The sequence below is a fragment of the Pinus tabuliformis genome, chromosome 4_2 (genome assembly GCF_031772625.1).
Source record: "Pinus tabuliformis cultivar Carrire ecotype Pingquan chromosome 4_2, CPIR1, whole genome shotgun sequence".
Lineage (NCBI taxonomy): Eukaryota > Viridiplantae > Streptophyta > Pinopsida > Pinales > Pinaceae > Pinus > Pinus tabuliformis.
The window spans coordinates 1152404698-1152429678 of NC_142304.1; the positions used below are offsets into that span (position 1 = coordinate 1152404698).

At 37.6% G+C, this 24981-nt stretch overlaps 1 protein-coding gene across 1 annotated transcript in view; it reads left to right on the forward strand.

Annotated features, from left to right (window-relative positions):
* LOC149173758 (putative inactive purple acid phosphatase 24) overlaps window positions 1-24981 on the forward strand; it is a 399682-nt gene that overhangs the window by 90959 nt on the left and 283742 nt on the right. Inside the window, exon 2 of the mRNA XM_089427998.1 lies at window positions 22632-22699. Coding sequence (XP_089284124.1) covers window positions 22632-22699 — 68 coding nt within the window. The remainder of the gene's footprint in view (window positions 1-22631; window positions 22700-24981) is intronic.

Consider the following 24981-nt stretch of genomic DNA (forward strand, 5'->3'; position numbering starts at 1 on the left):
TTTCTCATGACCTTGGACTTAAAAACAGGGTTTTTAAATCCAAGGCATTAAATGACCTGTAGCTGATGAAAATAACAATGAAACATATGTACATACCTCCTTCTGGCTTGCTAGGCACTCACTGAACTTGAACTCATGACCTTGCAGTGATTTTGACTCAAAACCCTAGACCTAAGACCTGGGACCTCAAGACAAAAAAATAAAAACAAACATGACTCAATTTCATTGTGGTATGACCTGATCCAGCAAAGCCAAGAAGGGAACAAAGACCAGCCCTCCATTCAGTTTTATGGCATGCCTAGCGGGATGCAAAACTGACACTAATGAGACACCTACCTATGCATAATGCAAAGAGCTTTTGATCACTGATGGAGGGCTCAAGACCGACACTAACAGGTCCTAAGCAAACTCAGTCTCAAAATGAAAGATCATTTCAGCAAAATGATAAGACCAATAAAAACAAATGGAAGAAGATTGATAGACATTGTAACTTTTGTAATCGAGATGGCCACTTAGAATCTAAATGCTTTAAGAAGATGGAAGCCTTGGAAGCCGCAATGAAGAAACATAACATCCATGTGGAGCATTCTTCAACTTCAACTTCATCTTCATCTTCAGGAATGGCACTTTCTGCATGTCGTTGTCAATCATCTCAGTCTGGTTATGCATTAAATGTATCTTCTTCTTCTCATTCTCATGAGTGGCTCATTGATTCTGGAGCCTCTTATCACATGGCCAAAAACAAAGCCATGTTTTATTCTTTAAATGATTGTAACACCAAAAATATATATGTTGGTGATGATAGATCTCTTAATGTTGTAGGGACTGGAACTGTTCATCTAGACAATGGTCAGTTCAATGATGTACTATGTGTTCCAACCTTATCCTGCAACCTTCTATCTGTATATCAGAGAACTCATTCAGGTGAAGGTAAAATTGTTGAATTTTCACCTCATGATGTTGTAATCAAGGATCTAAGAGATCCTAAACAGATTCTAGCTACTGGTATTGTTGATGATTCCACAAGGTTGTATAAGTTTCACAACTTTGGGTCATCAAATCTTCCCTCAGTATTTGTTGCTCATAATGATGAAGTGAGCAAACTTTGGCATGAGCGATTTGGTCACTTAAACTATCGCTCCCTTCAGCATCTATGTAAAGAAAATATGGTGACAGGTCTTCCTATGGTATCTTGCAGAGATGGTGTTTGTTCCGGATGTGTACTCGGAAAACATCATCGAGACAATTTTGAAAAATGTGCCTCTTGGCACGCCTCAGCCCCTTTACAGCTTGTGCACAGTGATTTATGTGGTCCACTTCCTGTTGCTTCATTCTCTGGCTGCAAATATTTCTTAATTTTTATTGATGATTTCTCCAGACGCACTTGGGTATACTTCTTAAAACTCAAGAGCGAAGTATATAACACATTTTTGGCCTTCAAAGCCTTTGTTGAAAAACAATCTGGACATCAAATTCTTAAGCTAAGAACTGATAATGGTGGAGAATATGTTAAAAACACATTCATCAACTTTTGCACCGAAAATGGAATTCAAATGCAACATACTGTTCCATACACTCCACAACAAAATGGTGTAGCTGAAAGGAAGAATCGCACCTTAAAGGAAATGGCTAATTGTATGCTGCAATCTAAAGGACTCAATCTTAGTTTTTGGGCCGAAGCAATTAATTCTGCAAATTATATAATAAATCGCACTCCTACTAAGGTTCTAAAGAATATCACTCCAGAAGAAGCTTGGAGTTCCATTAAACCAGATGTAAGTCACTTTCGTGTTTTTGGAAGTGAAGCATGGGCCCATATTCCAGATGAAAAGCATAAAGCTTTAGAACCTAAGAGTGAGAAATGTACTTTTGTTGGATATTCTGAGGATGTAAAAGGTTATAGACTTATTCCATTTAAGTCCAAAAATGTTATCATTAGAAGAGATGTAAAATTTGATGAAAATAAATCGGCCTGCGAGCCTAGTCCGGCGGATGTGCCACCTCTTCCTATCTCTTCTACTTTTGAAAACATTTCTTCTTCAGATGATGAAAGTGAGGATGACAATCCTCCCCCACCTTCTCAGGATCCTCAACTTCCACGATGGGTCTGTGCTACTCGGGATGCAGCAGGTGATCTTGTCGGTGATCCTACAGATCAGCGACGTACACGTTCTCAGTTTGAAAGAGCCTCTTCTTTACTGGCTCAAGCTCCAGTAAATCATGATCCTGACACTTTTGCAGAAGCTTCAGGCCATCCACATTGGGAAGCAGCTATGAATGAAGAATATCATTCATTGTTGGCGAATGATACATGGGATCTTGTTCCACTACCAAAGGGACGCAAACTTGTTAGATGTAAATGGGTTTACAGAACCAAGTATGGACCAGATGGGAAAGTTGATAAACATAAAGCTCGTCTTGTTGCTAAGGGTTTTTCACAGGTTGAAGGCATTGACTACACTGAAACCTTCTCCCCTGTTGCCAAAATGAACTCTATCCACCTTGTTCTTTCCCTTGCTGCCTCTTTAAAATGGCAAGTCCATCAGATGGATGTTAAATCTGCCTTCTTGCATGGGGACTTGCATGAAGAAATCTATATGGAACAACCCATTGGCTTCATCCAAACAGACTCCAGCCTTGTATGTCGACTTAAGAAATCTCTTTATGGTCTCAAGCAAGCTCCTCGGGCTTGGTATGCCAAAATGGATAGCTTTCTTTTAGAATCTGGCTTTTCTAGGTGTTATTCTGACAATACTGTCTACACCAAGAAAGTGGGCAACTCTCATATCATCCTTGTTCTTTATGTTGATGATCTTATTCTTACTGGTAGTGATCCAAACCTTATAAACCATGTGAAGTCCAGCCTTAAAAAGAAATTTGAAATGACAGACTTAGGACACTTACACTATTTTCTCGGTCTTCAAGTCTTGCAATCCAAGGAGGGTATTTCCCTTTCCCAGTCCAAGTATGCTTGTGATATTCTTTGTCATTTTCACATGGAACACTGTAAGCCAGCCCCTTCTCCCTTTCAGTCTGGAGTCAAACTTTCAGTCTCTTGTACTTCTCCTGAAGTTGATGCTACCTTATACCGTCAACTTGTAGGAGAACTCTTGTATTTAACCCATACTCGTCCTGACCTTTCCTCTGTTGTTGGCCTTGTTGCTCGTTTTATGCAAAACCCCCGTGAAAGTCATTGGAAAGCAGCTAAAAGAATACTTCGTTATGTTCGAGGTACAGTACAGTTTGGGATTCATTACAGTGCCAAAGCAGCTCCTCTATTAGTCGGTTTCACTGATTCTGATTGGGCTGGTGACCCTGATGATCGGAAGTCTACTGCCGGTTATGTCTTCACTCTTGGTTCAGGACCTATTACATGGGCTTGTAAGAAACAGGCTGCCATTTCTCTTTCGTCAGCAGAAGCAGAGTATCGTGGTGCCGTGGAAGCTAGTAAGGAAGCCTTGTGGCTTCGTCAGATCCTATCAGAGTTTGGCTTTGAGCAGCAGCATCCAACCACACTTTGGTGTGATAATCAAAGTGCCATTCAACTATGCAAAGATCCAGTCCAGCATCAGCGCAGCAAACACATTGAACTACACATGCACTTCATCAGAAAGCTCATTCATGACCATGTTCTTGAAGTGCAATATTGTTCAACAGATGATCAGGTTGCAGACATCTTCACAAAGGCTCTCACAGAGGCGAAGTTCACTAAACTTCGATATATGCTTGGAGTTCAGGAAGTTGTCACTAAGGGGGGATAGGCTCTAGTGCCTCCTTCCTTCTCCTATTGTGTCATATTTGTAAATCCTTCAATCCTATCCCAAGTTGTTCTTAAGGGGGGATGTTAGAATATTCCGACACATAGGAAATAGTTAAGTTCAACTTGGTCTAGTATAGAGTTACGTAAAGTGTGTTTCTTTACCGTTGTACATTTTGTAACTTACAATCCAACGGTCACGATATGCAATGATTCGACGGTTCACTCTCTCCTCGGTATTACCGACACTTGATCCGTGGCTTGACACCCGATTGGTCCATGAGTTCTATTTAAAGCGCATGGAGGGTCATTGTTCGAGTAATCCGTCTATGAGAGAAAGCTTATGTAAATTTTCATTCTTTGATTAATAAATTGCCTGAAGTGGCCACGTTGGCTTAGGCCGTGGACTGTTTCTCTCTTTGAGAGTTTTAATCACGTCAAAAATACTGGTGTATTGATTTGAGATCTGGTTGTGAGCGGTGTCCTTTTGGTGTTCTTTCTGAGGAACTTACCCTGTAAATTCCTACAAAGCTTTCGATTTTTTAAATTTTTTTTGTATGCGATGTGTTTAGGTTAGTTCTTTTATATTTGTTTAGGGTTTAAGTTTTGGTTTTTTTTTTTTTTTAAGCTTTTGATTTCATTTTAGTGTGATTCATTAAAAAATTAAAAGTTAAAAAATTTTGATTTTGGTTTTTCTTTTTTCATCTAAGTTAATCGAGATTCTTTTACTTTTGTCAAGTTGTCCATCATGAAGATCTCCTAGAGCCCGTGATCCACATGCTTTCTCATCCATTTACCTTAAAGACTACCCCCCTTGACTTGCCTAGGAGAGAGTTTAAACGGAGTAAGGATCAAGAGTGACAACCCGTACTCTGAGCGTTGTCACGGTGCCTAGACACTTTGTGCGACAACAAGGCACTTGTATCAAAAAGAGAAAAAATATTTTATATTTTCGAAATGTCTAGAAGGTTCCCAAGATGAAATCAGCCAACCTATGTTAAGTCGGCTTAGAGAGGGCTAATGTAGCCTCTTGGAAGGCTATATAAAGGTGGAACTTCGACCTATGAGGACACACATCAAGCACATTGTTATGAACATAAATTATGTAAAAATAAATAAAAATAGATAATAAATAATAATCATAATAATATAAATATAATAATAAATAATAAGTAAATTAACTAATGATTAGTTAGTTAATAATGAAAAGGCATGTCTTAGAGACATGCCTGTTCGTGAAAAGTTACTTACCTGACTATATATATAGGACCCTCATTCTCATTGTACTCATCCTACATCAACTCTTTAATAAAATATACAATTTACAATTCTATCCTACGATGGATGTCTTTGTCTACGAAGTATTTTAATATTTCCGCTACGTATACGACTTTTGGTCGTTACATTGGTATTAGAGCCACGCCTGGTTCGTCCTTTGGTCTTCAACTCATCTTCAATTTTGTTGTCGTCAATCAAGCATTTGCTACGAAGGAGGTTTTCCATTCTACCCATCGGTACTAGGCCTTTGGCCATTTGATAAAAAAAACAAAAAGCACAAAAAGAAAAATAAAGAATAAAAAAAAATCAAAATTTGAAATATAAAGTAAGAAAAAAAAGAAGATAAAAATTATTAGAAAAAAACAAATATAGTCCGATGTAAATTTTGAAGGAGAACATTCATATATATATAAAAAAAGATTCTACATTATTGATAAAAAGTGCATGATAAAGTCAAAAGGGAATCTTCCAAATATCTTTAAAACCATACGTAAGAAGAGGGAGAGTAGATAATATTATCTTGATTCTTCATTAAGTGGTTTACAAGCTCGTGGTATTAGCAACCCATGGTAATTTCCCATGGTATTTTCAAGGTAAAAGAAGAACTAAAGGAATACAAAATCTCTTTATGTGAATGGTAAGTTTTATTTTTACGTGGAGAAAATTAACCAAGTCAAAGGAACATAAGTGGACATATATTTTATATTATACCCCAAAGAGATGAATAACCATGTTTCACTAGGATTGTAACTTTTCAAAAATAAAAAGAAAAAATTATAAATAAAAGATATATAAAAAGAAGTTTTATATTATAAAGGGGTATTTTAAAGAAAAGCTCAAGTCATAAAATTATTAAAAATATTTATAAGTACAAAGCGGGTATTATTATAAAATGTTACTTAAAAGATCCATATATTAAAGTTTATAAAGGGTTAACTCTAGAACTATAAAGAGACATAAGGATAACAAGTTATTACAAAGGAAGAGTACTTTTTAAAAGTATTATAATAAATATAAGGTGCAGTTTATTTAAATAATGGAGCTATATTAACTTTTTTCAAAGTGGGAGGTCTAAATAAAAAGGAATAGTCTATTTAAAGGTAAACTATTAAAGATTTCAGAGAATACATATATTCAAAAAGGTAATATTATTAAAAACAAAAAAATTGTTATTACAAGGATTAGAAGGATTATTTTAAACCTTTCGCTCATCTTAAAAATGAAAAAAATGGATTCTGATTTGGAAATGAAAGGACAGTTTTCCTATAAGGGTGTTCTAATCACACATCACAAGTTAGTTACATTAAGAGGAACTATCCAAGGGAAAAAAGGTTAATATCGCTATCAGTACAAGTTGCGAGGAAAATTACATCAATGTTAATATGACAAATCAACAATTAATTCCAGAGTCAAACATAGTAGAATAAACAAATATTTTTGGCAAAAATGAATATGAAATTAATGATTTACAAGTGACAATTGATCATTATGAGTACATATCTCAATTTAGTGTCGTAACTATGCTTGACGAAAAGGTTGACATAATTCTCGGTTGACCTTGGTTCAAAGAATTAGGTACGTTCATTTTAAACATACAAAAATTTTTTGATGTTCCCTTACAAGAGGAAGATTGTGATGTTCCAAGACATGACAACGAAATTAGAACTGATAATGCCTTCATCAAAAGATCTTAAGGATATTTCGAAACTAATGTTCAAGAGAATCCAGAAACAGTATCAAGGAAACAAAAAGAACTTGAAGAAGTCATATCCAAAAAAAATAAAGAAAATTCGTGTTTGAAGGAGCATAATCAAAAACTACTTATGCAAGTGAGCAAATGTAAAGCTAAGAAGCACAAGTTAGAACAAGAAAAAGAAAGTTTTGACAAAAAAATCAATTCAAGTCTATCAAAGAAAGAAGAGGAGAATTTATGTGTAAAAGACCTTAACAAAAAAATATTAGAAAAAATCAAGTGTTTAAAAGACGAGAAGCTTGAAGGCCAAAATAAAGTTGACTCAGAAAATGAGGAATGCTTACTTCTCAAAAATCATAACCAAAATCTGCTCAAACAGATTAAAAATCTTAAGGACGATAAGAAATCATTGGCGAATAGGTTCGAAGAAATTGTCGCAAAAGAAACATCAAAATCGCTATATGTAGTAGTCCAAGTTGGGGAAGAAGAAACAAACATCGATCCTACTAATATCACAGTTCAGGCAAATCCAAATCCTACTAAAGTAAAGACGTACTCAGAGGTTTCCGTTCAAACAAAGAACACTCCAAATGAGGATTCAGTCATCAATTCAACAACAACAATGCCTGAAGGAAGTCAGGAAACTGCCATAAAAACTTTAAAGGAAGTTCAAACAAGAAAAACTCCTTATCTACATCTGAATCGCAAGAGTAGACAACTTAATCAATCTACAACTCTGTATCACTCAGAACATAAACAATTGATCATCTGGTGTGTTCTCAAGTGATCATTGAGTGTGTTCTCCGAGTGACCCTCAAGCCTCCTCTTATAATTTTCTGGTTGACATCTCAACGACCGAGATTAAGTCTCTAATCAACGGCTAAGATTAGATCTGGCTTGATCCATGTCTTTTGGACCATTCTAACACAGATTCATATTAATACACATTAATATTTTATTTTCCCTAAGTTTAGACTTAGGGACTCGATTAAAAATATTAATTATTTTAATATCTCCTAATCTGTTTAGAATATGCCCAAACCATTTTTGGGTATTGGAGATCTCATGTGCCCCAACCTCTCAACCAAATTTCGTGGCTAGAGCACATCTGATGCTACCCCAAATCAACACTCCCTCTTAGCGAGGACTGTGCTCTAGCAATACCCCTCACTGAGTATTACTCTGATCATCCGGCATCGGTACTTGTGCTGATGCTAGGCCTTCCTGCCCACATCCTCTACACTGCTGCCTCCTATACTGCTGCCCATGGTTCTGCCACTGCCACTGTTGCATCTGTACGACAGCTCCCTCTGCATCCGTGCTGTTGTTGGTCCTTCCTCCCAACACTGCATCTGCACTGCACCTCCTCTCATCATGTTGCATCGTGCTGCCCACTGCTGCACTGCAACTCAATTACTGAGAAGTAAGTAACTGATCTCCCAACTGACCTCCCTGTTGGGCTAGAAACACCCACTGATGCTGAAGCTCCCTTTGCCGCTGACAAGTGCTCTCTCTCTTTGACCTCTGCGTTGCTACAACAATTCCCTGCATCTTGCACCGTTGCACACCTCGCTGTGCCTTCCTGCATCTGTGCAACACTTCTGTGCCTCTCGCACTGCTGCAGCCTGCTAGCTCTGTGCTGTCTTGGCACTCTTGCACTGTAGCTCTCTCTACCGCTCCATCCGCATCCGTCTCTACCCACTCAGCCAGTCCAACTACACCTCATCGGGGCTCCCGTAGCAAGGTCTAATGCAAGAGGCTGGGTACCTCAAGGATCCTGCCCCTTATCCCCTGTAGTCCGCTTGACTACAGCTCGATGTCTCCCCCCTTCCACTCAAATGGCATGTGTGCACTCATGGCACAGTCATCGTCTGTCCAAACTTCCTTCTCTGCTCGTGCTGGCGTTGCCTTAGTCTCGGAAGACTCTCCCTTACTCTTCTTCCTTGGGCACTGGGTTGCATAGTGACCCATCTCCCCACAGTGAAAGCACTTGATCTTGGAGAGATCTTTCTTCTTCCGCTTCTCCTGGTTTCCCTCAGATGCTAGGGCCACATCCTCCTTCTCTTGCTTAACCTTGATCCCTTTGCTACTGCTACTTGTCTTTAACTGTCGTCTGATCTCTTCCAGGCGAAGAGATGACCACATCTCGTCCCAAGGTAGGAGAGTTCCTCTGCCCAGGATGCTCTGGACAAACACCTCCCACTCTTCTGAGACAACATTTAGGGCTGTCCTCACCATAAGCTCCTGATCCAGTGTCGCTCATATAGTAGTCAACTGATCTTGGATCTCATTCAGTCCTCCGAGGAAGGAGTCAATCGTTTGACCCTTCTTCATCTGATACGACCTCATTTGGTTCTCGAGCAACATTCTTCTCTACACAGAAGTATGTTGGTACAGGTTCTTGGGAGTCTCCCACATCTCAACTACCGTTTCCTTCTCGGCTATATGTGGTACCACATGATCCTTGACCCCATCAAGGATAATGCACTTGGCCCTCGCCATCGCCTCTTCGTACTTGTCATTATCATTTGGGTCGACTGGGATAACTATCGTCTTCAAGGCGAAGTTCTTGACACGATTCCTGTCAAGCACTGATAAGATTCTGGCCTTCCAGACTGCGAAGTTCGATGTTCCGTCTAGTCTATCTTGGTCCCTTACCCCATGTAGTGCCATGACGCTCCTCTACTTCCTTCCTGGAAGTTCTTGGTTCGACTCCTCTGAGTCTCTACTTCCCGTCTGGAAGTTCTCTTCTGGACTCCCTCTGAGTCTTAATTTCCCTCCTGGAAATCCTTCTGCCGCTTGTCGAGATGTCCCCTACTCTGATCGTCTTGTGCAACTACACTGCTGATCCAGGTTCCTCGGCTAGAAACCCTCGGTAACAACTCCTCTGCCCTTGCTTTGTCAGGGACTGTTCTGACTACAATACCTCACCATCTCCAGTCTGCAATATTTCTGCATCCTTCTAGACTCCAGCAATTGCCTCTCTGTGAACTGCATCAGCCCCTCTCTGCCCCACGCTGGCTTTGCGTAACCCCAGATGGGTCTGTGTCAGCCCTGTGATGCCCTGCGTCAACCCTCTGGCCTGCTGCGTCAGCAATGTTGGCCTCTCTGAGGCTCTGCGCAGTTCCCGACTTCCTCTGCATGGCTCTCGCTGTCTCTGCGTCACACTTCCTTGGCTTCTGCGCTGCTAGAAACAACTTCTGTCACCATGGGACAACGGTTTTTTGTTGCTATTGCTCCGCTCGACTGATGTCTTTTAGTCCTCTTGTGATTTGCAATCTCCCTCTGATACCATGTTGAAGTTTCTAAGTTTACTTAATTTAGAAACCCTTCTTGCACTTTTTCTGATTTATTCCTACCTACTTGTTATTTTTCTTTAACAAGTTATTTACAAAGTAAATACTGAAAATAAACACCAGTGCATGCTCAACATATTATAGATCAACAACTAAAAGAAACAAAAACAAACACACCACATGGCACCATTATTTTTGGACCAATGTCCTTGGAAAAACCTAATGCAGGAAAACCGATGCAGCTATCTGAGGGTTTTCTTATTAAGCAATATCAGAGTACAATCTGGGTGCCGAAACTGGCCTACCCAACAAAGAATTTCCTTAGCAGTTATACCTCACAGTTTGAGAGAAATCTCCTAGCTGAAACCCCAAAAAATCCTTCTGGCAGCTCCTCAGCACAAAACTACTCCTGCAACCCCAGCGTCTGCCCAATCTGGACTGCTTCAGCCCCTCTCTGTCTCACACTGGCCTTGCGTTAGCCCTAGGAGGTCTTGTGTTAGATCTGGGAGCCTTTGCATCATCTCTGGGAGCCTTTGCGTCAACTACGCTGGCCCCTCTGGTGCTCTGCGCAACACTTGGTTGCCTCTGCGTGGCCCTGCTTGAGCCCTTGCTGGCTCTGCGTCACTCTCCTTGGCTGCTGCACTGCTCTCCTGGAACACTCTCTGCCTTCTCTGTTTCTCTGTACTCAATGCCCCTCAGCTACTCTCTCGATCACTGATTCTATCTCTCTTAGCCAACCCCACTCTAGAGAATAGAATGACTGATCATCTGGTGTGTTCTCCAAGTGACCCTCAAGCCTCCTCTTATACTTTTCCTGTTGACATCTCAACGGCCGAGATTAAGTCTCTAATCAACGTTAAGATTAGATCTGGCTTGATCCGTGTAAGATTTTGATATATTCAATAATTGGACCATATGACTTTACTTATCCTTTTAATAGTGTGAAAATGCATCCATTTCCCATTTTGGACCATTCTAACACAGATTCATATTAATACACATTAATATTTTATTTTCCCTAAGTTTAGATTTAGGGACTCCATTAAAAATATTAATTATTTTAATATCTCATGATCTGTTTAGAATCTGCCCAAACCCTTTCTGGATATTGGAGATCTCATGTGCCCCAACCTCTCCACCAAATTTCCTGGCTAGAGCACATCTGATGCTACCCCAATCAACAAAGATCATACAAAAGACATTCGTAGCAGAAAAGAGATCAAGCCCTTTCATCAATAACTTTTGAGGACAAAGCTTTTTGAAGGCGAAGACAATGTTATGAACATAAATTATGTAAAAATAAATAAAAATAGATAATAAATATAATAATAAATAATAAGTAAATTAACTAATGGTTAGTTAGTTAATAATGAAAATGCATTTCTTAGAGACCTGCCTGTTCGTGAAAGGGTACTTACCTGGCTATATATAGTATATACAGGACCCCCATTCTCATTTGTACTCATCCTATATCAATTATTTAATACAATATACAATTTACAATTCTATCTTACAATGGATGTCTTTGTCTATGAAATATTTTAATATTTCCGCTGCGTATACGACTTTTGGTTGTTACACACATTACATCTTTTCTTTGGTCTACGATTGGGAAAGAAGAAAAAAGATCATAGAGGGCTAGATCAAGCCTAGCAAAGAAGGCGAAATACCCCAAATCAATTCGAGGGTCTGGAATTTGCCTTCTTCTATTCACATATGTGAGAACCCTAGGGTTACCTCAAGTCTGAAATTGCAAAAGGTGTTGCAGACTGTTTTAGTAAGGACGAAAGGCTATAAGAGCCGTCATCTTGAAGAGATTTTGCTTCGCTGCCCTTGGAGACTTTGTCTTGCATTGAAGAAGGAAGATTGGTTCGCTGGCTTGGTTCTTGGTTGTAGCTTTGGTCTTTGAAATTTCCTTTGAATTGATTCTATAAGAAGAGAAGTTATTTCTTGGTTTTCCCCTTGGAGGGGTTTTGCCCTGGCTTGGAGCCTATATCTTGTGTTCATCTTTGTATGGTTGTGATTTTCATTGTTTGGAAATTGTCTTGATGATAAGAACACAATAATAAAGATGAAGTAATAAGAACATCACAAGAAGTTTTCATGTTAAGAGAAATCAGATTAATAAAAGCCTTAATGCAGCCCTAATATATTAGTCAACACTAAATGGCCTTTTGAGTCCAAGAACATGCTACAACAAATAACTAGTATTAGATATCATCGAAATCATTGCCTATATTAGGATCCTCATCATCAATATCACCCTCTAACCATTAACAAAAGATAGAAAAAGCTTAACATGTCAATTTGAGATTCTGTTTGAGTGACGGGTACATTTTTAGTAGTGTCATGACAAAGGATTTCAATAATCAGTGCTACCAACATCAAGGTACATAGAGGGCTTGGCCTTCTTAATTAAATACTAGTTCCATGCCCTCATATATGATAGACTCCAATGTAAAAATTGCAACCCCCCTGCTCCTGAAATACTAAAAATTGTTAAGTTTGCTGGATTTTGAATGGGATCTGTTGACCACTACTGGTCAACTTCCCATGCAGTACACCCTCTTTTCTTGGCAGAAAGGGGTAGCACCTGATCAGCGTTTCCGTGCCATCCTGCAGTCATCAGCAGCTTGATCATTTTGATTGTAAACCCAGTCTGCATGTATGAATTGTAAATAATCTTAGCAGACATGAGTCGTATATGTGTATTGCCTAGGTGGACCTAACTTTCTAGTGGTAATCTACGTCCCGGAAGGTTTTTTGTCTCACCGATCCATGGATCGGCAGAGTTTTCCTTCAAACCTGACCCCAAAGCCGGGATGGATTTTGTCATTAGAACTTTAGGAGAATCCTAGTGTGTTGATCTGCTAGATTATAGTTGTGTCGCAGAACTGGGTGTTTTGTGAGGGTCTGTATTAAGTGGGTTTGTCCCCTTGAGATGTAAATTGTAAAAAGTCATCATGAAATGTGTCTTGAGGGTTGAAAATGTTTTAAATCCCCTCGTGAGTCCTAAGTCCTAGGTCCTAGGTGATGTTTCCGAAGGCTTAGTTCGATGATCCATTTGAAAAATGAAATAAAATAATAAAATAAATAAAAATTAAGAAATTTAAAAATTTTAAAAATGAAATAAAATAATAAATAATAAAAAAATTTAAAAATTAAAAAAATGAAATAAATAAAAAATAATAAAAAATTAAAAAAATATATAGCAAAAACCCTAACTAATAAAATAATAATATTTTAAGTGAATAAATCGACGGATGAGATCAAGAGATGTCTTGATCCTCATCAACGGTCGAGATCATTTCTACATGGATCATTCGAACTAGCCGTTGGGATCATTTCCTTTATATAGGGTCTTAGGTGGTCATTTCAGATTCATTGGATCTGTGAGTCAGATACTGAAGAAGCTCTCTTGTAAATCTGTTTCTGGTTAATAAAAGAAGACTTTGGGGTCCATATCTTGCTGGTGTTACTCTCTTGAAATGTTGTGAGATTGTTTCATTTTCTGCATATGTTATTTTCAGCCGTTAATAATAGCTTTTCGTAGAGTATTGTGAGCACAGGTATCTTGTTCACTTGTTGGGGTTTGGGTGCTGTTAGGGTTTCTGAAGTAATGGCAGGTATCTCCATTACTTCCTGAGATCTAGCAGCATTTTTGTCCTCTTTATTGACAGTTGTTTTAAGCTGTGCAGAAAACATCATTGAAGGAAATTTTGTGGGCGTTCGGGGAAGTTCTCGGCTGAACTAACAAACTCCCGCAAGCACATTTTTGCTGAGCCCAGTCGGATTTGATCCTGGGTCTATCATTCGGTTTATTTTTCTAAGTTTGCATGAGAGATTTTCTGAAGTTCTTCACAGTGACAATCTGGAATTTCTGTCCTTTAAATATTTTCTTTGCTTACTGCTAAATCTCGTTGTTAAGGGGCCAAATCTGTAAATTAATTAGTTGTCTTAGGGTTTCAATTTTTTTTTTTTGATCTAGGGTTTTAAATTTTTTGCTTTATGCAATTTTGATTAGGGTTTTGGTTTTTTCTTGTATTTGCAAGTATAGGGTTTCTGGATCAGGAGAAATTGAGATTTTGGAGGCAGATTACAGATGGTGAAAACACCAGTTTTCTTCTAGACAAGATAACCACGGCATTGCGCGCAGTCTCAGCACCCCTGTCCCCCACAGAATCAGCGTTAAGATTTTCTGCCCATGCTGAGTAAACTGAGGCTTCACATAATTCAGCTGAGTAGATCCTTCTGTGAGCTATGTGTGGATATCATTTCCGTCAGCGTAGCAGATCTGCTCAGATAGTGGCACAAACTTTCTCCATTTGAAACGTTCAGGAAGGAGAAGGATACGTATGAGCAAGAACACCTTCTTCACGCAGACATTTTAAGCGTCAGGCAAAAAAAAAAAACGGTTTCAGAGTGGGCAAAGTTTATCGATTTACGCCTGATAATGCATCTTCGATTCATGCACGCTTCAGCATTGCAGCACCTTTAATATCCGGTGGCCAGCATGAAATAAGCTCCAGAAATCTTGTGGCTTCATTCTTCCAGCCTGCAGCAAGATCTGTTGTCTTTTACGTGCCCAGTATTCCCTCACGCCGACAAACAGTGGCTTAACTCCAAAATTCGTCGATGGTGGCTCTCAATTCGTGCGATGCGTGACAGCTATGAGTTCTGGAACATTCGCCAGGGGTTCGACAAATACATTACAATGTATTGATACGGCACCCACATTTACTTCAACCGTCCAGCAACACAGGCGTCAGGTAAACTTCAATCCACCATCTAAAATCATCCGGTCGACCTGCATCACCATCGATTGAGGCAAGGTACGCGTTCATACTTGAAAACCCCGCGTCGAGAGCTGGAAATCGCGATATCCATCACCGGGCAAGGTAAATTTTTTTATATGTCTGCGACTGTTTCGATTTTGTCATTGTGTAATAACCTTCACGTCTCATTTTCTTTGTTTTCGTTTGGTTTCGTTTACTTTAGATTTTTTTTTTATTGTATTTTGAATATAAAACAAAAAAGGCTAGCGTAGATTTTTTAATTTAGATTTTAATTTGATTTTTTAGTTTTGTTTAGGGTTTTATATAGTTACGATATTAATTTTTAGATTAATTGTTTATATTTTGTTTGTTAGATTTTAGATTTGTTTTTTTTTTTCTTTTAAATTTATATCATGAAAATAAAAAATGAAATGCGATTTTCCTTTTTTTTATTTTTAACGTAGAGTTAGCGTAGTTTAGCTTAGGTTTTTGGTCTTAAAATAAAATGAAAAAATAAAAAATATTTTTTAATGAGTTTTTTAGGGTTTTAGGTTTAGATTTAGAATTTTTCTTTTTTAGTTTAAAAAAAAAAAAAAAAAAATCGAAAAAAAAATATATATATAAAAATTTTGTGGAAATTTTTTTAGATCCAGTTATTTTCGGGAATTGTCATATCTTTCATGCTGAGATCTAAATTTTCAAGTCGAGATGCGAAATTGATATCTGGTTAATGGTTTATGATTCGTGGTGGTTTAAAGCATTCATTTTTTTGAAAATTCTCAATTGCTGGATATCGTTTTGGTCATTCTAAGAGCATTGTGTTTTAGCTGATGATAGATGATTTTTGTTCATGGTCCATCTTTTTATATCATTTAACAAGTAATCGTTTTAAGCACAATCTCTTAAGGCACTGATCTGCTAAATTAATCAAATCCATCGAGTGCTTTTTATATCGTATCTCGTGTCTCCCAACCAACTGGTCGACAGTTGGTCTCATCATCTCATAGGGACTACCCCCTTTAGCCGCGGGAGACAGGCTTAAACGGAGGGATCGGGGATCAGAGTGACAGCCCCCGGTCTGAGCGTTGTCGTGCCAATCCGCGCGACAACATTTTTTGGCGCCGTTGTCGGGGATACCTTTTCTCGGTGTTTCAAACGACAAATCATTTTTCTGTTCCTGGAGTTTCATCGACATTCATCTTCTCATCTTTCTCATCTCTCATTTGAGCTGGCAGATTCAACCTTTGGGGTTATCATTTGGATCTTTCATTGCCTTATCAGTGTCTCTTCGGTGTGTTTCTTGTTTGGGTGGCGACTCCACTTTCTCATTTTTCCCAGACAAGAAGCTTTCCTCATATCTGCTTGTGGTTACTTTTTGGATCCTAGAATCAGATTCATTGTTCAAGTGGCGACTCCACTTCTCTCATCTCTTAATTTTCTTGAGCAGAAATCTCTTTCTATCATCCATTTGATCCCTCATTGTTCATCATGGATTATTCATTTAAACCATGTCATTGTACTGATAATCTCCATGATCTTCCGAAAGAGGCCGTTGGTAAATTATTTAAGTTCTCGGGTGGTGATTCGGTCACTGTTAGACAACATTTAAACATGTTTACTTGTGTAATGACCTTATATTGTAGATTTCCTCAATATAATCATGAAGATTTCAAGATGCGTCTATTTGTCCATTCTTTAGAGGGTGATGCCTTGAATTGGTTTAATAATTTTCCTAATGATTTCTTCACTTCTTTACAAGACATTCTCAATGCTTTTAAAGATAGATATGATAGTCCAAACAACTTGCCTTCTACCTCTAAAATTGTGCAACATAATGAAAGTAATTTGATAAGAGGTCCAGCTGAAAAATCCCAAGACGATTCATCATGTCAGAATGTGTCATCCACCGGAAATATTGCAGATCAAGTTCATGATAGTGAAAAATCAGGGACAAATGACAATGAAAAAGAAGAGCAAAGGCAAATTATACGAGACCTAATGATGCTGGTAAGAAATATGGAAATCAATCAAACTAATTATGTCAATGATGTGAAAACTTTATGCACCCACCTGGAAAAACGTAATAGGGAGATTGAGGTCACGCAAAGTCACCATGCTAAAGAAATTGAGGCCATGAAGACTAATCATGAAACAGAAATTAGAATCATGCAAAGCAAGATGTCAGTCTTAGAGGAAAATATGGTGACCATGAAAGTTGATCATGATAAGGAAATTGACTCTATGCAAAACAAGTTACTAACTATGGAAGAGGAAATGACTATCATGACGTTCAATCATAATAATCAGTTGGCTGACATGCAAGCGAATCATAAAGAAGAAATAAATTTCATGCAACATTACTTGATGGACATAAAGGAAAAGAACAATAAAATGATAAAAGCCATGGAAGGACATCATGCCAGACAAATCAGTGATATAAAGGTTGAACACTCTAGACAGATGGATGCCATTAGAATACAGGTTCAAAAGTTTCAACAATGGTCAGAGGATAAGAGAAACCAGGGGACATCAACAGATCAAGAGCCTTCTCATTTGCTACAACAAGTTCCATCTTATTATGAGGAGGTTATTGATTCGATTGAAAGATGGTTAATTGAAGGTGATCCGGATAGACTTAAGAATGATAAAGATCAAATGCAGGATAAAGAAAGACATATCATGCATACTTCATCTGATAGTTTTGAAACAGAAAGTTCTATGTCATCAGTCATACAACCAGCCAGAAAGAAAAAGCGCAAGAGGAAGAGAATGAGACGAAGATTTGATGCATCAGACAGCCGTGAGCAGCTTGATTTTCGGATAGGAAAGAGTACTACCATATGCAAAATTGGACATGGCACATCCGACAAGCAACCGACAGATTTGCCTGAAAGCAGGCAAATGCTCAGTATGCACTATATTGAACAAATCTGATGCCGTAGGGCATCCTTTGTATCGTATTTCTAACCCTACTCCTTGTCTTTTCAGCATTTCATTTATGTTTTTAGGATTAGATTTACTTTTCATGTTATTAGTTAGTTAATAAATGAAGAGCTTTTATCTTTCCTGTGCTTAATGTATATGATGATTTTGGACGGACGCTACTTATATTTTGTTGTGTGTTGCATGGATGCAGATTCTGGATTCTCACATTCCTACAGAGCAGCAACGTGTCCCCAAGTAGAGCCAGATGTTGACCACTACTGGTCAACTTCCCATGCAGTACACCCTCTTTTCTTGGCAGAAAGGTGTAGCACCTGATCAGCGTTTCCGTGCCATCCTGCAGTCATCAGCAACTTGATCATTTTGATTGTAAACCCAGTCTGCATGTATGAATTGTAAATAATCTTAGCAGACATGAGTCGTATATGTGTATTCCCTAGGTGGACCTAACTTTCTAGTGGTAATCTACATCCCGGAAGGTTTTTTGTCTCACCGATCCATGGATCGGCAGAGTTTTCCTTCAAACCTGACCCCAAAGCCGGAATGGATTTTGTCATTAGAACTTTAGGAGAATCCTAGTGTGTTGATCTGCTAGATTATAGTTGTGTCGCAGAACTGGGTGTTTTGTGAGGGTCTGTATTAAGTGGGTTTGTCCCCTTGAGATGTAAATTGTAAAAAGTCATCATGAAATGTGTCTTGAGGGTTGAAAATGTTTTAAATCCCCTCGTGAGTCCTAAGTCCTAGGTCTTAGGTGATGTTTCCGAAGGCTTAGTTCGATGATCCATTTGAAAAATGAAATAAAATAATAAAATAAATAAAAATTAAGAAATTTAAAAATTTAAAAAATGAAATAAAATAATAAAAAATAAAAAAATTTAAAAATTTAAAAAATGAAATAAATAAAAAATAATAAAAAAATTTAAAAATATATAGCAAAAACCCTAACTAATAAAATAATAATATTTTAAGTGAATAAATCGACGGATGAGATCAAGAGATGTCTTGATCCTCATCAACAGTCGAGATCATTTCTACATGGATCATTCGAACTAGCCGTTGGGATCATTTCCTTTATATAGGGTCTTAGGTGGTCATTTCAGATTCATTGGATCTGTGAGTCAGATACTGAAGAAGCTCTCTTGTAAATCTGTTTCTGGTTAATAAAAGAAGACTTTGGGGTCCATATCTTGCTGGTGTTACTCTCTTGAAATGTTGTGAGATTGTTTCATTTTCTGCATATGTTATTTTCAGCCGTTAATAATAGCTTTTCGTAGAGTATTGTGAGCACAGGTATCTTGTTCACTTGTTGGGGTTTGGGTGCTGTTAGGGTTTCTGAAGTAATGGCAGGTATCTCCATTACTTCCTGAGATCTAGCATCATTTTTGCCCTCTTTATTGACAGTTGTTTTGAGTTGTGCAGAAAACATCATTGAAGGAAATTTTGTGGGCGTTCGGGGAAGTTCTCGGCTGAACCAGCCAACTCCCGCAAGCACATTTTTGCTGAGCCCAGTCGGATTTGATCCTGGGTCTATCATTCGGTTTATTTTTCTAAGTTTGCATGAGAGATTTTTTGAAGTTCTTCACAGTGACAATCTGGAATTTCTGTCCTTTAAATATTTTCTGTGCTTACTGCTAAATCTGGCTGTTAAGGGGCCAAATCTGTAAATTAATTAGCTGTCTTAGGGTTTCAATTTTTATTTTTATTTTTGATCTAGGGTTTTAAATTTTTTGCTTTATGCAGTTTTGATTAGGGTTTTGGTTTTTTCTCGTATTTGCAAGTATAGGGTTTCTGGATCAGGAGAAATTGAGATTTTGGAGGCAGATTACAGATGGTGAAAACACCAGTTTTCTTCTAGACAAGATAACCACGGCATTGCACGCAGTCTCAGCACCCCTGTCCCCCACGGAATCAGCGTTAAGATTTTCTGCCCGTGCTGAGTAAACTGAGGCTTCACATAATTCAGCTGAGTAGATTCTTCTGTGAGCTATGTGTGGATATCATTTCCGTCAGCGTAGCAGATCTGCTCAGATAGTGGCACAAACTTTCTCCATTTGAAGCGTTCAGGAAGGAGAAGGATACGTATGAGCAAGAACACCTTCTTCACGCAGACATTTTAAGCGTCAGGCAAAAAAAAAACGGTTTCAGAGTGGGCAAAGTTTATTGATTTACGCCTGATAATGCATCTTCGATTCATGCACACTTCAGCATTGCAGCACCTTTAATATCCGGTGGCCAGCATGAAATAAGCTCCAGAAATCCTGTGGCTTCATTCTTCCAGCCTGCAGCAAGATCTGTCGTCCTATCTCCATCCACAGTATACCTACTCAGTTTCTGCCATAGTGCATGACTCCTCTGCCTGCTATCGATTTGTCATTTACATTCCCACGCCGTCACCTGCAGAAGTCCCGATTCATCTTTTACGTGCCCAGTATTCCCTCACGCCGACAAACAATGGCTTAACTCCAAAATTCGTCGATGGTGGCTCTCAACTCGTGCGATGCGTGACAGCTATGAGTTCTGGAACATTCGCCAGGGGTTCGACAAATACATTACAATGTATTGATACGGCACCCACATTCACTTCAACCGTCCAGCAACACAGGCGTCAGGTAAACTTCAATCCGCCATCTAAAATCGTCCGGTCGACCTGCATCACCATCGATTGAGGCAAGGTACGCGTTCATACTTGAAAACCCTGCGTCGAGAGCTGGAAATCGCGATATCCATCACCGGGCAAGGTAAATTTTTTTATATGTCTGCGACTGTTTCGATTTTGTCATTGTGTAATAACCTTCACGTCTCATTTTCTTTGTTTTCGTTTGGTTTCGTTTACTTTAGATTTTTTTTTTATTGTATTTTGAATATAAAACAAAAAAGGCTAGCGTAGATTTTTTTTAATTTAGATTTTAATTTGATTTTTCAGTTTTGTTTAGGGTTTTATATAGTTACGATATTAATTTTTAGATTTTGTTTGTTAGATTTTAGATTTGTTTTTTTTTTATTTTAAATTTATATCATGAAAATAAAAAATGAAATGCGATTTTCCTTTTTTTTATTTTTAACGTAGAGTTAGCGTAGTTTAGCTTAGGTTTAAAATTTGTATATTTAGACTTTAATTTATTTCTTCAGTTTAGATTTCAATTTTTGTTTTTGGTCTTAAAATAAAATGAAAAAATAAAAAATATTTTTTAATGAGTTTTTTAGGGTTTTAGGTTTAGATTTAGAATTTTGCTTTTTTAGTTTTAAAAAAAAAAAAAAATATATATATATATATATATATATATATAAATTTTGTGGAAATTTTTTTAGATCCAGTTATTTTCGGGAATTGTCATATCTTTCACGCTGAGATCTAAATTTTCAAGTCGAGATGCGAAATTGATATCTGGTTAATGGTTTATGATTCGTGGTGGTTTAAAGCATTCATTTTTTTGAAAATTCTCAATTGCTGGATATCATTTTGGTCATTCTAAGAGCATTGTGTTTTAGCTGATGATAGATGATTGCTGTTCATGGTCCATCTTTTTATATCATTTAACAAGTAATCGTTTTAACCACAATCTCTTAAGGCACTGGTCTGCTAAATTAATCAAATCCATCGAGTGCTTTTTATATCGTATCTCGTGTCTCCCAACCAACTGGTCGTCAGTTGGTCTCATCATCTCACAGGGACTACCCCCCTTAGCCGCGGGAGACAGGCTTAAACGGAGGGATCGGGGATCAGAGTGACAGCCCCCGGTTTGAGCGTTGTCGTGCCAATCCGCGCGACAACAGGATCTAAAATTCTACTTTCTCCATATAAAGTCCAACGAGGTCGGAAACACTCTCAAACATCCCAAGTCATTTAATGGTCATGTTGAAAATTTAAGTAAAAGGATGATACTTTTACTTTATGAATTTAACATTACCATTAATTGCATAGCATTAGTAGGGCCTGGACAAATCCACCTCTAAAACTTAGAATCCCTTCCAACATTGCTTAATCACCCTTAGTTGCACTCCAAAATCTTTGAGAGCTCCAAACCTGTGATCGAATTGTGTGAGAATGAGACAATCAATCAATTTAAGATGCTTTTTCACTGGACACATGTCCAAAATTTGGTACACCAATAGGGCTCATGTCCGACACCAATCAAACTCATGTCCTACAAACAGGGCATGAGTCGAACTCGTGTTAGACACATGTCATACACATATCGTGTCCGACACATGAAATACGTGACACGATGGGGTGGGAGGATGTGTCATGTTACTTAGTTGAGTATTACATCTCACTAGCATGAGGAATCCATGATTCTAGTTATGCCTCGATGTAGAAGCAACTCAAGAATGGATGCCATGCTATACACATATTGATGATATTAATAAAATATTAATGATTAGTCCATTAGGTTGTGGTCTAGTAGTTGAGATGCGGCATCACCATGCTAATGACCCAAGCTCAAACACTGGTGGGCATAGAGCCCTAGATTGTAAATTTGTCCAAGTTTGAAAGGTTTTATATGCAACATTAATTCAATAAACATATTTATGATTAATTATATAAATAATAGTATACTAACATTATGATAGGCTGTGACAATAGGTTGTAATTATTTAATAATGGCACCTAGCACTATTTGCACTAATTCATCCTTTATATATATATATATATATTCATGCATATTTTCTTGGTGGTGTTTCTTATTTCCTAATGTCCAATGATTGATCGTTGTAGCTAATTTCTACCGATGAATAGTTTGACTTTTTTTTTGGCAATTGTTTATCTTTGTCAGTTTTCATTTCCGTCTCTTACCATTGAAGTTAACCAACATGAAAAATATTTTTTTCTTGATTTCAAAGCTTGCTGAGTAGGTATCTTCTGAAATCTGAGTTTGTGTTGTTTTCAGTTTAAATGGATTAAATCTGATCTTGCTTCTGTGGATCGAAAGCGTACCCCATGGCTCATTTTTGCTGGGTAAGGATTTCACTTAAGGTGGATTTTGATATTTAAAAAATACTTCTATTGATGACTGTGAAATTTACAATCTTCTAGACCATTTGATATTACATTCACAGGATACAAAATAGAGATTGATTTTGAACTTCTGTTTCTAAGAAATCTATTGACTTTTACTGTCTTCTATTTTGTAAAGATGCTTTACTTGACTTTGATGTACCTTTTCCACCACTCACTCCCATTATCGACCCAGTTTTGAAATGACACCCACTTTTTCTTGTGAGACAATGGCACATGAAATAAGTGGAAAAATGGTGATGGTAGCTTATTGTTAAAAGTTAATAAGCACACCTTTGAAGGGATATGTCAATCAAGAGGGGCACGTTAGATTGAAAAGAGATGACACACTATCCCCTTGTTGGAGAGTTTTCCATAGGAAGGCTAATCAAAGTCTTGTGAAATCAACGGTTATTTATAGTAAGAAGGTACATGATTAGATAAGGTTATGCCTTCATTTTCATAACTATATTCAATTTCTCAACAGTCTCTGCATTCCTCAAATGCTTGACCAGTTAGTTACCAAGCCTTTCCTCATTAAGGTTGAAGACTGTTGTTTTTAGATACAAAATAGTATAAGTTGTTAAGATATCAAAGGTAAAAACGCACAAATAATGTTTCAGTATAAGTTCATAAGGTTGAGCTTGGTATAGAAGTTTCAAAGGGAAAGTTGGATATATTAAGGATAACTTTTGTGACCCCTCTTGCTAATATAAGGGATGCTTAATCAAAGTCTCGTGAACTCAAAATCTGTTTAAGAAGACACATGTGAATAGAAGGGTCTGCCATTTGTAATAGCCACCCGTGATAGTAAGAATTGGTTATGCATTCATTTTCCAATTTTTTTCTAGTTCTTGACCAGTTAGTTACCAAATTATTCCTCACTAAGATTGAAGGATGTTGCATATAGATATAAATAGTGTAAATGGTTAAGCACCAATGGAGAAAATGCACAAATATTGTTTTGATGTAAGGTCATAAGATTTAACTTAGTATAAAAGGTTGAAAAGAAAAGTTGTGAGGATTAAAAAGGATGTCTTTTTACCTGTCTAACCAATGTAATGGATATCAATTATAGGCTTGTGAAATCCATATTATGTGGTCTCTAATCAAAGGCTAGTTAAATCAACATTTGTTTCAAGTAAAAGGGACATGAATAAAGACACTTGCCATTTGAAATCATCATTGATAATAATAGAAGGTGTGCAGTCATTTTCATCACTATATTTGATTTTTCGAACATCTCTACTTATTTTCAATTGCTTGATCACTTAGTTAACAATATGTTCTTCACAAAGATTGAAGGTTGTTCTATGTAGTTGTACATAGTATAAATGGTTAACTGTCAATAGAAAAAACACACATATGGTTTGAGTGTAAGTTCATAAGATTGAGTAGGGTATAATGATTTGTTTTCCCTATGGGAAAGTCAGAATTCCCCAATGAAACTCACAAAAGGTTCTAATAAAAGTGCTTTATTGGTTGCATACACAATGAACAAAAGCAAAAACAGTTGTGCATAATGCAGAGTACACAGTTTTTGAACTAGAGAAAAACCCTCATGGGTAATATCATCTCAAAATTGTTATTGGAATTTAATGATTATTACATACAAGCTCTAAGTTTCACCTATGTTGAGAAATGTAACTAGTGTCGGTCTTCAGAATTAAATAATGATGTAATTGTAATGTATTTATGTTAAGTTATGGTATGTTCTATGCTTAGAGCAGTTTACTTATCTTTCTTATTATTATTATCCACAGATTAGCGATCCCATGTACATAAAGTAAAGTGCAGATAGAGCATTAAACGATCGACAAAAAACAAGCCAAGACAAGAGACACAAGATGTGGTGGCTAGCCAGGGACAAACCCCAATATGGGGAAACCCTTTGATCAAATCTTCTTTTGTCTTCAATAATTCAGCAGAGAGAAATAGTACATAAATTTGATTTACATCAGCAGCAGCAAACCCTAGATCAACGCTAAACTAGGGTAGACAATATCTTGCAAACCGACCGTCGGATCGGCTTGATTCCTTCACCAAAAAATGCGGCCTTCTGAGGAGAATCAGTTTCACCTACAATGCAGTTCTGAGAGAGAGTCTGATGGTCAACACTGGTCAAACCTCTGATCTGCAGTTGCAGCCCTAAATTTTGCGTCCTTCCTTCCACACGTGTGAGAGAAGAGTCTCTTTTTGCGCAATAGGAGAAGAGCCTCTTTTCTGCGCAGGAGAGAGAGAGA